This window comes from Taudactylus pleione, unplaced genomic scaffold (assembly GCF_031769625.1).
Source record: "Taudactylus pleione unplaced genomic scaffold, aTauple2 ptg000677l, whole genome shotgun sequence".
NCBI lineage: Eukaryota > Metazoa > Chordata > Amphibia > Anura > Myobatrachidae > Taudactylus > Taudactylus pleione.
In genome coordinates, this window is record NW_028285079.1 from 514,900 (window position 1) to 532,164 (window position 17,265).

Here is a 17,265-nt window from a genome sequence, read left to right on the forward strand (position 1 = left end):
GTATAAACAAGGCTTCCAACTCACCCTGACGTCCACAGAACAGCCCACCGTCCATGAGGGGTTTCCCAGGACCTGGTTCTGACATAGCAGATGGACAAGGGAAGATTTCCCAACACCTGGAAACAGAAAGGAGAATGAGAGACACTGCCAGTTACACGTCCCTATATCCATGTACACTGTATACTGCTTCCCATATACATAGAGAATGAGACACACTGCCGGTCACACGTCCCTATATCCATGTACACTGTATACTGCTTCCCATATACATAGAGAATGAGACACACTGCCGGTCACACGTCCCTATATCCATGTACACTGTATACTGCTTCCCATATACAAAGAGAATGAGACACACTGCCGGTCACACGTCCCTATATCCATGTACACTGTATACTGCTTACCATATACATAGAGAATGAGACACACTGCCGATCACACGTCCCTATATCCATGTACACTGTATACTGCTTCCCATATACATAGAGAAAGAGACACACTGCCGGTCACACGTCCCTATATCCATGTACACTGTATACGGCTTCCCATATACATAGAGAATGACACACACTGCCGGTCACACGTCCCTATATCCATGTACACTGTATACTGCTTCCCATATACATAATGAGACGCACTGCCGGTCACACGTCCCTATATCAATGTACACTGTATACTGCTTCCCATATACATAGAGAATGAGACACACCGCCGGTCACACGTCCCTATATCCATGTACACTGTATACTGCTTCCTCTATACATAGAGAATGAGACACACTGCCGGTCACACGTCCCTATATCCATGTACACTGTATACTGCTTCCTCTATACAGAGAATGAGACACACTGCCGCTCACACGTCCCTATATCAATGTACACTGAATACTGCTTCCCATATACATAGAGAATGAGACACACTGCCGGTCACACGTCCCTATATCCATGTACACTGTATACTGCTTCCCATATACATAGAGAATGAGACACACTGCCGATCACACGTCCCTATATCCATGTACACTGTATACGGCTTCCCATATACATAGAGAAAGAGACACACTGCCGGTCACACGTCCCTATATCCATGTACACTGTATACTGCTTCCCATATATACATAGAGAATGAGACACACTGCCGGTCACACGTCCCTATATCCATGTACACTGTATACTGCTTCCCATATACATAGAGAATGAGACACACCGCCGGTCACACGTCCCTATATCCATGTACACTGTATACTGCTTCCCATATACATAGAGAATGAGACACACTGCCGGTCACACGTCCCTATATCCATGTACACTGTATACTGCTTCCTCTATACAGAGAATGAGACACACTGCCGCTCACACGTCCCTATATCAATGTACACTGAATACTGCTTCCCATATACATAGAGAATGAGACACACTGCCGGTCACACGTCCCTATATCCATGTACACTGTATACTGCTTCCCATATACATAGAGAATGAGACACACTGCCGATCACACGTCCCTATATCCATGTACACTGTATACGGCTTCCCATATACATAGAGAAAGAGACACACTGCCGGTCACACGTCCCTATATCCATGTACACTGTATACTGCTTCCCATATATACATAGAGAATGAGACACACTGCCGGTCACACGTCCCTATATCCATGTACACTGTATACTGCTTCCCATATACATAGAGAATGAGACACACCGCCATATATCCATGTGCACTGTATACTGCTTCCCATATACATAGAGAATGAGACACACTGCCGGTCACACACCCCTATATCCATGTACACTGTATACTGCTTCCCATATACATAGAGAATGAGACACACCGCTGGTCACACGTCCCTATATCCATGTACACTGTATACTGCTTCCCATATACATAGAGAATGAGACACACTGCCGGTCACACGTCCCTATATCCATGTACACTGTATACTGCTTCCCATATACATAGAGAATGAGACACACCGCCGGTCACACGTCCCTATATCCATGTACACTGTATACTGCTTCCCATATACATAGAGAATGAGACACACTGCCGGCCACACATCCCTATATCCATGTACACTGTATACTGCTTCCCATATACATAGAGAATGAGACACACTGCCGCTCACACGTCCCTATATCCATGTACACTGTATACTGCTTCCCATATACATAGAGAATGAGACACACTGCCGGTCACACGTCCCTATATCCATGTACACTGTATACTGCTTCCCATATATACATAGAGAATGAGACACACTGCCAGTCACACGTCCCTATATCCATGTACACTGTATACTGCTTCCCATATACATAGAGAATGAGACACACCGCCGGTCACACGTCCCTATATCCATGTACACTGTATACTGCTTCCTCTATACATAGAGAATGAGACACACTGCCGCTCACACGTCCCTATATCCATGTACACTGTATACGGCTTCCAATACATACAGAGAATGAGACACACTGCCGGTCACACGTCCCTATATCCATGTACACTGTATACTGCTTCCCATATACATAGAGAATGAGACACACTGCCGGTCACACGTCCCTATATCCATGTACACTGTATACTGCTTCCTCTATACAGAGAATGAGACACACTGCCGCTCACACGTCCCTATATCAATGTACACTGAATACTGCTTCCCATATACATAGAGAATGAGACACACTGCCGGTCACACGTCCCTATATCCATGTACACTGTATACTGCTTCCCATATACATAGAGAATGAGACACACTGCCGATCACACGTCCCTATATCCATGTACACTGTATACGGCTTCCCATATACATAGAGAAAGAGACACACTGCCGGTCACACGTCCCTATATCCATGTACACTGTATACTGCTTCCCATATATACATAGAGAATGAGACACACTGCCGGTCACACGTCCCTATATCCATGTACACTGTATACTGCTTCCCATATACATAGAGAATGAGACACACCGCCATATATCCATGTGCACTGTATACTGCTTCACATATACATAGAGAATGAGACACACTGCCGGTCACACACCCCTATATCCATGTACACTGTATACTGCTTCCCATATACATAGAGAATGAGACACACCGCTGGTCACACGTCCCTATATCCATGTACACTGTATACTGCTTCCCATATACATAGAGAATGAGACACACCGCCGGTCACACGTCCCTATATCCATGTACACTGTATACTGCTTCCCATATACATAGAGAATGAGACACACTGCCGGCCACACATCCCTATATCCATGTACACTGTATACTGCTTCCCATATACATAGAGAATGAGACACACTGCCGCTCACACGTCCCTATATCCATGTACACTGTATACTGCTTCCCATATACATAGAGAATGAGACACACTGCCGGTCACACGTCCCTATATCCATGTACACTGTATACTGCTTCCTCTATACATAGAGAATGAGACAAATTGCCGGTCACACGTCCCTATATCCATGTATACTGTATACTGCTTCCCATATATACATAGAGAATGAGACACACTGCCGGTCACACGTCCCTATATCCATGTACACTGTATACTGCTTCCCATATATACATAGAGAATGAGACACACTGCCGGTCACACGTCCCTATATCCATGTACACTGTATACTGCTTCCCATATACATAGAGAATGAGACACACTGCCGGTCACACGTCCCTATATCCATGTTCACTGTATACTGCTTCCCATATACATAGAGAAAGAGACACACCGCCGGTCACACGTCCCTATATCCATGTACACTGTATACTGCTTCCCATATATACATAGAGAAAGAGACACACCGCCGGTCACACGTCCCTATATCCATGTATACTGTATACTGCTTCCCATATATACATAGAGAAAGAGACACACCGCCGGTCACACGTCCCTATATCCATGTACACTGTATACTGCTTCCCATATATACATAGAGAAAGAGACACACTGCCGGTCACACGTCCCTATATCCATGTACACTGTATACTGCTTCCAATATACATAGAGAATGAGACTCACTGCCGGTCACACGTCCCTATATCGATGTACACTGTATACTGCTTCCTCTATACATAGAGAATGAGACACACTGCCGGTCACACGTCCCTATATCCATGTACACTGTATACTGCTTCCCATATATACATAGACAAAGAGACACACTGCCGGTCACACGTCCCTATATCCATGTTCACTGTATACTGCTTCCCATATATACATAGAGAATGGGACACACTGACGGTCACACGTCCCTATATCCATGTACACTGTATACTGCTTCCTCTATACATAGAGAATGAGACACACTGCCGGTCACACGTCCCTATATCCATGTACACTGTATACTGCTTCCCATATATACATAGAGAATGAGACACACTACCGGTCACACTTCCCTATATCCATGTACACTGTATACTGCTTCCCATATACATAGAGAATGAGACACACCGCCGGTCACACGTCCCTATATCCATGTACACTGTATACTGCTTCCCATATACATAGAGAATGAGACACACTGCCGGCCACACGTCCCTATATCCATGTACACTGTATACTGCTTCCCATATACATAGAGAATGAGACACATTGCCGGTCACATGTCCCTATATCCATGTACACTGTATACTGCTTCCCATATACATAGAGAATGAGACACATTGCCGGTCACACGTCCCTATATCCATGTACACTGTATACTGCTTCCCATATACATAGAGAATGAGACACACCGCCCTATATCCATGTGCACTGTATAATGCTTCCCATATACATAGAGAATGAGACACACTGCCGGTCACACGTCCCTATATCCATGTACACTGTATACTGCTTCCCATATACATAGAGAATGAGACACACTGCCGGTCACACACCCCTATATCCATGTACACTGTATACTGCTTCACATATACATAGAGAATGAGACACACTGCCGGTCACACGTCCCTATATCCATGTACACTGTATACTGCTTCCCATATATATAGAGAATGAGACACACCGCCGGTCACACGTCCCTATATCCATGTACACTGTATACTGCTTCCCATATACATAGAGAATGAGACACACTGCCGGTCACACGTCCCTATATCGATGTACACTGTATACTGTTTCCCATATACATAGAGAATGAGACACACTGCCGGTCACACGTCCCTATATCCATGTACACTGTATACTGCTTCCCATATACATAGAGAATGAGACACACCGCCGGTCACACGTGCCTATATCCATGTACACTGTATACTGCTTCCTCTATACATAGAGAATGAGACACACTGCCGGTCACACGTCCCTATATCCATGTACACTGTATACTGCTTCCCATATATACATAGAGAATTAGACACACTGCTGGTCACACGTCCCTATATCCATGTACACTGTATACTGCTTCCCATATACATAGAGAATGAGACACACCGCCGGTCACACGTCCCTATATCCATGTACACTGTATACTGCTTCCCATATATACATAGAGAATGAGACACACCGCCGGTCACATGTTCCTATATCCATGTACACTGTATACTGCTTCCCATATACATAGAGAATGAGACACACTGCCAGTTACACGTCCCTATATCCATGTACACTGTATACTGCTTCCCATATACATAGAGAATGAGACACACTGCCGGTCACACGTCCCTATATCCATGTACACTGGATACTGCTTCCCATATACATAGAGAATAACACACACTGCCGGTCACACGTCCCTATATCCATGTACACTGTATACTGCTTCCTCTATACATAGAGAATGAGACACACTGCCGGTCACACGTCCCTATATCCATGTACACTGTATACTGCTTCCTCTATACATAGAGAATGAGACACACTGCCGGTCACACGTCCCTATATCCATGTACACTGTATACTGCTTCCTCTATACATAGAGAATGAGACACACTGCCGGTCACACGTCCCTATATCCATGTACACTGTATACTGCTTCCCATATACATAGAGAAAGAGACACACTGCCGCTCACACGTCCCTATATCCACGTACACTGTATACTGCTTCCCATATACATAGAGAATGAGACACACTGCCGGTCACACACCCCTATATCCATGTACACTGTATACTGCTTCCCATATACATAGAGAATGAGACACACCGCTGGTCACACGTCCCTATATCCATGTACACTGTATACTGCTTCCCATATACATAGAGAATGAGACACACCGCCGGTCACACGTCCCTATATCCATGTACACTGTATACTGCTTCCCATATACATAGAGAATGAGACACACTGCCGGCCACACGTCCCTATATCCATGTACACTGTATACTGCTTCCCATATACATAGAGAATGAGACACACTGCCGGTCACACGTCCCTATATCCATGTACACTGTATACTGCTTCCTCTATACATAGAGAATGAGACAAACTGCCGGTCACACGTCCCTATATCCATGTATACTGTATACTGCTTCCCATATATACATAGAGAATGAGACACACTGCCGGTCACACGTCCCTATATCCATGTACACTGTATACTGCTTCCCATATATACATAGAGAATGAGACACACTGCCGGTCACACGTCCCTATATCCATGTACACTGTATACTGCTTCCCATATACATAGAGAATGAGACACACTGCCGGTCACACGTCCCTATATCCATGTACACTGTATACTGCTTCCCATTTACATAGAGAATGAGACACACTGCCGGTCACACGTCCCTATATCCATGTTCACTGTATACTGCTTCCCATATACATAGAGAAAGAGACACACCGCCGGTCACACGTCCCTATATCCATGTACACTGTATACTGCTTCCCATATATACATAGAGAAAGAGACACACCGCCGGTCACACGTCCCTATATCCATGTATACTGCTTCCCATTTACATAGAGAATGAGACACACTGCCGGTCACACGTCCCTATATCCATGTACACTGTATACTGCTTCCCATTTACATAGAGAATGAGACACACTGCCGGTCACACGTCCCTATATCCATGTTCACTGTATACTGCTTCCCATATATACATAGAGAAAGAGACACACCGCCGGTCACACGTCCCTATATCCATGTACACTGTATACTGCTTCCCATATATACATAGAGAAAGAGACACACTGCCGGTCACACATCCCTATATCCATGTACACTGTATACTGCTTCCAATATACATAGAGAATGAGACTCACTGCCGGTCACACGTCCCTATATCGATGTACACTGTATACTGCTTCCTCTATACATAGAGAATGAGACACACTGCCGGTCACACGTCCCTATATCCATGTACACTGTATACTGCTTCCCATATATACATAGACAAAGAGACACACTGCCGGTCACACGTCCCTATATCCATGTTCACTGTATACTGCTTCCCATATATACATAGAGAATGGGACACACTGACGGTCACACGTCCCTATATCCATGTACACTGTATACTGCTTCCTCTATACATAGAGAATGAGACACACTGCCGGTCACACGTCCCTATATCCATGTACACTGTATACTGCTTCCCATATATACATAGAGAATGAGACACACTACCGGTCACACTTCCCTATATCCATGTACACTGTATACTGCTTCCCATATACATAGAGAATGAGACACACCGCCGGTCACACGTCCCTATATCCATGTACACTGTATACTGCTTCCCATATACATAGAGAATGAGACACACTGCCGGCCACACGTCCCTATATCCATGTACACTGTATACTGCTTCCCATATACATAGAGAATGAGACACATTGCCGGTCACATGTCCCTATATCCATGTACACTGTATACTGCTTCCCATATACATAGAGAATGAGACACATTGCCGGTCACACGTCCCTATATCCATGTACACTGTATACTGCTTCCCATATACATAGAGAATGAGACACACCGCCCTATATCCATGTGCACTGTATAATGCTTCCCATATACATAGAGAATGAGACACACTGCCGGTCACACGTCCCTATATCCATGTACACTGTATACTGCTTCCCATATACATAGAGAATGAGACACACTGCCGGTCACACACCCCTATATCCATGTACACTGTATACTGCTTCCCATATACATAGAGAATGAGACACACTGCCGGTCACACGTCCCTATATCGATGTACACTGTATACTGCTTCCCATATACATAGAGAATGAGACACACTGCCGGTCACACGTCCCTATATCCATGTACACTGTATACTGCTTCCCATATACATAGAGAATGAGACACACCGCCGGTCACACGTGCCTATATCCATGTACACTGTATACTGCTTCCTCTATACATAGAGAATGAGACACACTGCCGGTCACACGTCCCTATATCCATGTACACTGTATACTGCTTCCCATATATACATAGAGAATGAGACACACTGCCGGTCACACGTCCCTATATCCATGTACACTGTATACTGCTTCCCATATACATAGAGAATGAGACACACCGCCGGTCACACGTGCCTATATCCATGTACACTGTATACTGCTTCCTCTATAGATAGAGAATGAGACACACTGCCGGTCACACGTCCCTATATCCATGTACACTGTATACTGCTTCCCATATATACATAGAGAATGAGACACACTGCCGGTCACATGTTCCTATATCCATGTACACTGTATACTGCTTCCCATATACATAGAGAATGAGACACACTGCCAGTTACACGTCCCTATATCCATGTACACTGTATACTGCTTCCCATATACATAGAGAATGAGACACACCGCCGGTCACACGTCCCTATATCCATGTACACTGGATACTGCTTCCCATATACATAGAGAATGAGACACACTGCCGGTCACACGTCCCTATATCCATGTACACTGGATACTGCTTCCCATATACATAGAGAATGACACACACTGCCGGTCACACGTCCCTATATCCATGTACACTGTATACTGCTTCCCATATACATAGAGAATGAGACACACTGCCGGTCACACGTCCCTATATCCATGTACACTGTATACTGCTTCCTCTATACATAGAGAATGAGACACACTGCCGGTCACACGTCCCTATATCCATGTACACTGTATACTGCTTCCCATATACATAGAGAATGAGACACACCGCCGGTCACACGTGCCTATATCCATGTACACTGTATACTGCTTCCTCTATACATAGAGAATGAGACACACTGCCGGTCACACATCCCTATATCCATGTACACTGTATACTGCTTCCCATATACATAGAGAAAGAGACACACTGCCGCTCACACGTCCCTATATCCACGTACACTGTATACTGCTTCCTCTATACATAGAGAATGAGACACACTGCCGGTCACACGTCCCTATATCCATGTACACTGTATACTGCTTCCCATATACATAGAGAATGAGACACACTGCCGCTCACACGTCCCTATATCCATGTACACTGTATACTGCTTCCCATATACATAGAGAATGAGACACACCGCCGGTCACACGTGCCTATATCCATGTACACTGTATACTGCTTCCTCTATACATAGAGAATGAGACACACTGCCGGTCACACGTCCCTATATCCATGTACACTGTATACTGCTTCCCATATATACATAGAGAATGAGACACACTGCCGGTCACACGTCCCTATATCCATGTACACTGTATACTGCTTCCCATATACATAGAGAATGAGACACACCGCCGGTCACACGTGCCTATATCCATGTACACTGTATACTGCTTCCTCTATACATAGAGAATGAGACACACTGCCGGTCACACGTCCCTATATCCATGTACACTGTATACTGCTTCCCATATATACATAGAGAATGAGACACACTGCCGGTCACATGTTCCTATATCCATGTACACTGTATACTGCTTCCCATATACATAGAGAATGAGACACACTGCCAGTTACACGTCCCTATATCCATGTACACTGTATACTGCTTCCCATATACATAGAGAATGAGACACACTGCCGGTCACACGTCCCTATATCCATGTACACTGTATACTGCTTCCTCTATACATAGAGAATGAGACACACTGCCGGTCACATGTCCCTATATCCATGTACACTGTATACTGCTTCCCATATACATAGAGAATGAGACACACTGCCGGTCACACGTCCCTATATCCATGTACACTGTATACTGCTTCCTCTATACATAGAGAATGAGACACACTGCCGGTCACACGTCCCTATATCCATGTACACTGTATACTGCTTCCTCTATACATAGAGAATGAGACACACTGCCGGTCACACGTCCCTATATCCATGTACACTGTATACTGCTTCCCATATATACATAGAGAATGAGACACACTGCCGGTCACATGTTCCTATATCCATGTACACTGTATACTGCTTCCCATATACATAGAGAATGAGACACACTGCCAGTTACACGTCCCTATATCCATGTACACTGTATACTGCTTCCCATATACATAGAGAATGAGACACACTGCCGGTCACACGTCCCTATATCCATGTACACTGTATACTGCTTCCTCTATACATAGAGAATGAGACACACTGCCGGTCACACGTCCCTATATCCATGTACACTGTATACTGCTTCCCATATACATAGAGAAAGAGACACACTGCCGCTCACACGTCCCTATATCCACGTACACTGTATACTGCTTCCTCTATACATAGAGAATGAGACACACTGCCGGTCACACGTCCCTATATCCATGTACACTGTATACTGCTTCCCAAATACATAGAGAATGAGACACACTGCCGCTCACACGTCCCTATATCCATGTACACTGTATACTGCTTACCATATACATAGAGAATGAGACACACTGCCGGTCACACGTCCCTATATCCATGTACACTGTATACTGCTTCCCATATACATAGAGAATGAGACACACCGCCGGTCACACGTCCCTATATCCATGTACACTGTATACGGCTTCCCATATACATAGAGAATGACACACACTGCCGGTCACACGTCCCTATATCCATGTACACTGTATACGGCTTCCCATATACATAGAGAATGACACACACTGCCGGTCACACGTCCCTATATCCATGTACACTGTATACTGCTTCCTCTATACATAGAGAATGAGACACACTGCCGGTCACACGTCCCTATATCCATGTTCACTGTATACTGCTTCCCATATATACATAGAGAAAGAGACACACCGCCGGTCACACGTCCCTATATCCATGTACACTGTATACTGCTTCCCATATATACATAGAGAAAGAGACACACTGCCGGTCACACGTCCCTATATCCATGTACACTGTATACTGCTTCCAATATACATAGAGAATGAGACTCACTGCCGGTCACACGTCCCTATATCGATGTTCACTGTATACTGCTTCCTCTATACATAGAGAATGAGACACACTGCCGGTCACACGTCCCTATATCCATGTACACTGTATACTGCTTCCCATATATACATAGACAAAGAGACACACTGCCGGTCACACGTCCCTATATCCATGTTCACTGTATACTGCTTCCCATATATACATAGAGAATGGGACACACTGACGGTCACACGTCCCTATATCCATGTACACTGTATACTGCTTCCTCTATACATAGAGAATGAGACACACTGCCGGTCACACGTCCCTATATCCATGTACACTGTATACTGCTTCCCATATATACATAGAGAATGAGACACACTACCGGTCACACTTCCCTATATCCATGTACACTGTATACTGCTTCCCATATACATAGAGAATGAGACACACCGCCGGTCACACGTCCCTATATCCATGTACACTGTATACTGCTTCCCATATACATAGAGAATGAGACACACTGCCGGCCACACGTCCCTATATCCATGTACACTGTATACTGCTTCCCATATACATAGAGAATGAGACACATTGCCGGTCACATGTCCCTATATCCATGTACACTGTATACTGCTTCCCATATACATAGAGAATGAGACACATTGCCGGTCACACGTCCCTATATCCATGTACACTGTATACTGCTTCCCATATACATAGAGAAAGAGACACACTGCCGCTCACACGTCCCTATATCCACGTACACTGTATACTGCTTCCTCTATACATAGAGAATGACACACACTGCCGGTCACACGTCCCTATATCCATGTACACTGTATACTGCTTCCCATATACATAGAGAATGAGACACACCGCCGGTCACATGTCCCTATATCCATGTACACTGTATACTGCTTCCCATATACATAGAGAATGAGACACACTGCCGCTCACACGTCCCTATATCCATGTACACTGTATACTGCTTACCATATACATAGAGAATGAGACACACTGCCGGTCACACGTCCCTATATCCATGTACACTGTATACTGCTTCCCATATACATAGAGAATGAGACACACTGCCGGTCACACGTCCCTATATCCATGTACACTGTATACTGCTTCCCATATATACATAGAGAATGAGACACACCGCCGGTCACACGTCCCTATATCCATGTACACTGTATACTGCTTCCCATATATACATAGAGAATGAGACACACTGCCGGTCACATGTCCCTATATCCATGTACACTGTATACTGCTTCCCATATACATAGAGAATGAGACACACTGCCGCTCACACGTCCCTATATCCATGTACACTGTATACTGCTTACCATATACATAGAGAATGAGACACACTGCCGGTCACATGTTCCTATATCCATGTACACTGTATACTGCTTCCCATATACATAGAGAATGAGACACACTGCCAGTTACACGTCCCTATATCCATGTACACTGTATACTGCTTCCCATATACATAGAGAATGAGACACACTGCCGGTCACACGTCCCTATATCCATGTACACTGTATACTGCTTCCCATATACATAGAGAAAGAGACACACTGCCGCTCACACGTCCCTATATCCATGTACACTGTATACTGCTTCCCATATATACATAGAGAATGAGACACACTGCCGGTCACATGTTCCTATATCCATGTACACTGTATACTGCTTCCCATATACATAGAGAATGAGACACACTGCCAGTTACACGTCCCTATATCCATGTACACTGTATACTGCTTCCCATATACATAGAGAATGAGACACACTGCCGGTCACACGTCCCTATATCCATGTACACTGTATACTGCTTCCTCTATACATAGAGAATGAGACACACTGCCGGTCACACGTCCCTATATCCATGTACACTGTATACTGCTTCCCATATACATAGAGAAAGAGACACACTGCCGCTCACACGTCCCTATATCCACGTACACTGTATACTGCTTCCTCTATACATAGAGAATGAGACACACTGCCGGTCACACGTCCCTATATCCATGTACACTGTATACTGCTTCCCATATACATAGAGAATGAGACACACCGCCGGTCACATGTCCCTATATCCATGTACACTGTATACTGCTTCCCATATACATAGAGAATGAGACACACTGCCGGTCACACGTCCCTATATCCATGTACACTGTATACTGCTTCCCATATACATAGAGAATGAGACACACTGCTGCTCACACGTCCCTATATCCATGTACACTGTATACTGCTTACCATATACATAGAGAATGAGACACACTGCCGGTCACACGTCCCTATATCCATGTACACTGTATACTGCTTACCATATACATAGAGAATGAGACACACTGCCGGTCACACGTCCCTATATCCATGTACACTGTATACTGCTTCCCATATATACATAGAGAATGAGACACACCGCCGGTCACACGTCCCTATATCCATGTACACTGTATACTGCTTACCATATACATAGAGAATGAGACACACTGCCGGTCACACGTCCCTATATCCATGTACACTGTATACTGCTTCCCATATATACATAGAGAATGAGACACACCGCCGGTCACACGTCCCTATATCCATGTACACTGTATACTGCTTCCCATATACATAGAGAATGAGACACACTGCCAGTTACACGTCCCTATATCCATGTACACTGTATACTGCTTCCCATATACATAGAGAATGAGACACACTGCCGGTCACACGTCCCTATATCCATGTACACTGTATACTGCTTCCCATATACATAGAGAAAGAGACACACTGCCGCTCACACGTCCCTATATCCATGTACACTGTATACTGCTTCCCATATATACATAGAGAATGAGACACACTGCCGGTCACATGTTCCTATATCCATGTACACTGTATACTGCTTCCCATATACATAGAGAATGAGACACACTGCCAGTTACACGTCCCTATATCCATGTACACTGTATACTGCTTCCTCTATACATAGAGAATGAGACACACTGCCGGTCACACGTCCCTATATCCATGTACACTGTATACTGCTTCCCATATACATAGAGAAAGAGACACACTGCCGCTCACACGTCCCTATATCCACGTACACTGTATACTGCTTCCTCTATACATAGAGAATGACACACACTGCCGGTCACACGTCCCTATATCCATGTACACTGTATACTGCTTCCCATATACATAGAGAATGAGACACACCGCCGGTCACATGTCCCTATATCCATGTACACTGTATACTGCTTCCCATATACATAGAGAATGAGACACACTGCAGCTCACACGTCCCTATATCCATGTACACTGTATACTGCTTCCCATATACATAGAGAATGAGACACACTGCCGGTCACACGTCCCTATATCCATGTACACTGTATACTGCTTCCCATATACATAGAGAATGAGACACACTGCCGGTCACACGTCCCTATATCCATGTACACTGTATACTGCTTCCCATATATACATAGAGAATGAGACACACCGCCGGTCACACGTCCCTATATCCATGTACACTGTATACTGCTTCCCATATATACATAGAGAATGAGACACACTGCCGGTCACACGTCCCTATATCCATGTACACTGTATACTGCTTCCCATATACATAGAGAATGAGACACACTGCCGCTCACACGTCCCTATATCCATGTACACTGTATACTGCTTACCATATACATAGAGAATGAGACACACTGCCGGTCACATGTTCCTATATCCATGTACACTGTATACTGCTTCCCATATACATAGAGAATGAGACACACTGCCAGTTACACGTCCCTATATCCATGTACACTGTATACTGCTTCCCATATACATAGAGAATGAGACACACTGCCGGTCACACGTCCCTATATCCATGTACACTGTATACTACTTCCCATATACATAGAGAAAGAGACACACTGCCGCTCACACGTCCCTATATCCATGTACACTGTATACTGCTTCCCATATATACATAGAGAATGAGACACACTGCCGGTCACATGTTCCTATATCCATGTACACTGTATACTGCTTCCCATAAACATAGAGAATGAGACACACTGCCAGTTACACGTCCCTATATCCATGTACACTGTATACTGCTTCCCATATACATAGAGAATGAGACACACTGCCGGTCACACGTCCCTATATCCATGTACACTGTATACTGCTTCCCATATACATAGAGAAAGAGACACACTGCCGCTCACACGTCCCTATATCCACGTACACTGTATACTGCTTCCTCTATACATAGAGAATGAGACACACTGCCGGTCACACGTCCCTATATCCATGTACACTGTTTACTGCTTCCCATATACATAGAGAATGAGACACACTGCCGGTCACACGTGCCTATATCCATGTACACTGTATACTGCTTCCCATATACATAGAGAATGAGACACACTGCTGCTCACACGTCCCTATATCCATGTACACTGTATACTGCTTACCATATACATAGAGAATGAGACACACTGCCGGTCACACGTCCCTATATCCATGTACACTGTATATTGCTTACCATATACATAGAGAATGAGACACACTGCCGGTCACACGTCCCTATATCCATGTACACTGTATACTGCTTCCCATATATACATAGAGAATGAGACACACCGCCGGTCACACGTCCCTATATCCATGTACACTGTATACTGCTTACCATATACATAGAGAATGAGACACACTGCCGGTCACACGTCCCTATATCCATGTACACTGTATACTGCTTCCCATATATACATAGAGAATGAGACACACCGCCGGTCACACGTCCCTATATCCATGTACACTGTATACTGCTTCCCATATACATAGAGAATGAGACACACTGCCGGTCACACGTCCCTATATCCATGTACACTGTATACTGCTTCCCATATATACATAGAGAATGAGACACACCGCCGGTCACACGTCCCTATATCCATGTACACTGTATACTGCTTCCCATATACATAGAGAATGAGACACACCGCCGGTCACACGTCCCTATATCCATGTACACTGTATACTGCTTCCCATATACATAGAGAATGAGACACACTGCCGGTCACACGTCCCTATATCCATGTACACTGTATACTGCTTCCCATATACATAGAGAATGAGACACACCGCCGGTCACATGTCCCTATATCCATGTACACTGTATACTGCTTCCCATATACATAGAGAATGAGACACACTGCCGCTCACACGTCCCTATATCCATGTACACTGTATACTGCTTACCATATACATAGAGAATGAGACACACTGCCGGTCACACGTCCCTATATCCATGTACACTGTATACTGCTTCCCATATACATAGAGAATGAGACACACTGCCGGTCACACGTCCCTATATCCATGTACACTGTATACTGCTTCCCATATATACATAGAGAATGAGACACACCGCCGGTCACACGTCCCTATATCCATGTACACTGTATACTGCTTCCCATATATACATAGAGAATGAGACACACTGCCGGTCACATGTCCCTATATCCATGTACACTGTATACTGCTTCCCATATACATAGAGAATGAGACACACTGCCGGTCACATGTTCCTATATCCATGTACACTGTATACTGCTTCCCATATACATAGAGAATGAGACACACTGCCGCTCACACGTCCCTATATCCATGTACACTGTATACTGCTTCCCATATACATAGAGAAAGAGACACACTGCCGCTCACACGTCCCTATATCCATGTACACTGTATACTGCTTCCCATATATACATAGAGAATGAGACACACTGCCGGTCACATGTTCCTATATCCATGTACACTGTATACTGCTTCCCATATACATAGAGAATGAGACACACTGCCAGTTACACGTCCCTATATCCATGTACACTGTATACTGCTTCCCATAT

At 44.6% G+C, this 17,265-nt stretch overlaps 1 protein-coding gene across 1 annotated transcript in view; it reads right to left on the bottom strand.

Annotated features, from left to right (window-relative positions):
• RABL3 (RAB, member of RAS oncogene family like 3) overlaps positions 1 to 17,265 on the bottom strand; it is a 71,497-nt gene that overhangs the window by 50,514 nt on the left and 3,718 nt on the right. The window contains exon 2 of the mRNA XM_088455883.1: positions 25 to 116. Coding sequence (XP_088312009.1) covers positions 25 to 116 — 92 coding nt within the window. The remainder of the gene's footprint in view (positions 1 to 24; positions 117 to 17,265) is intronic.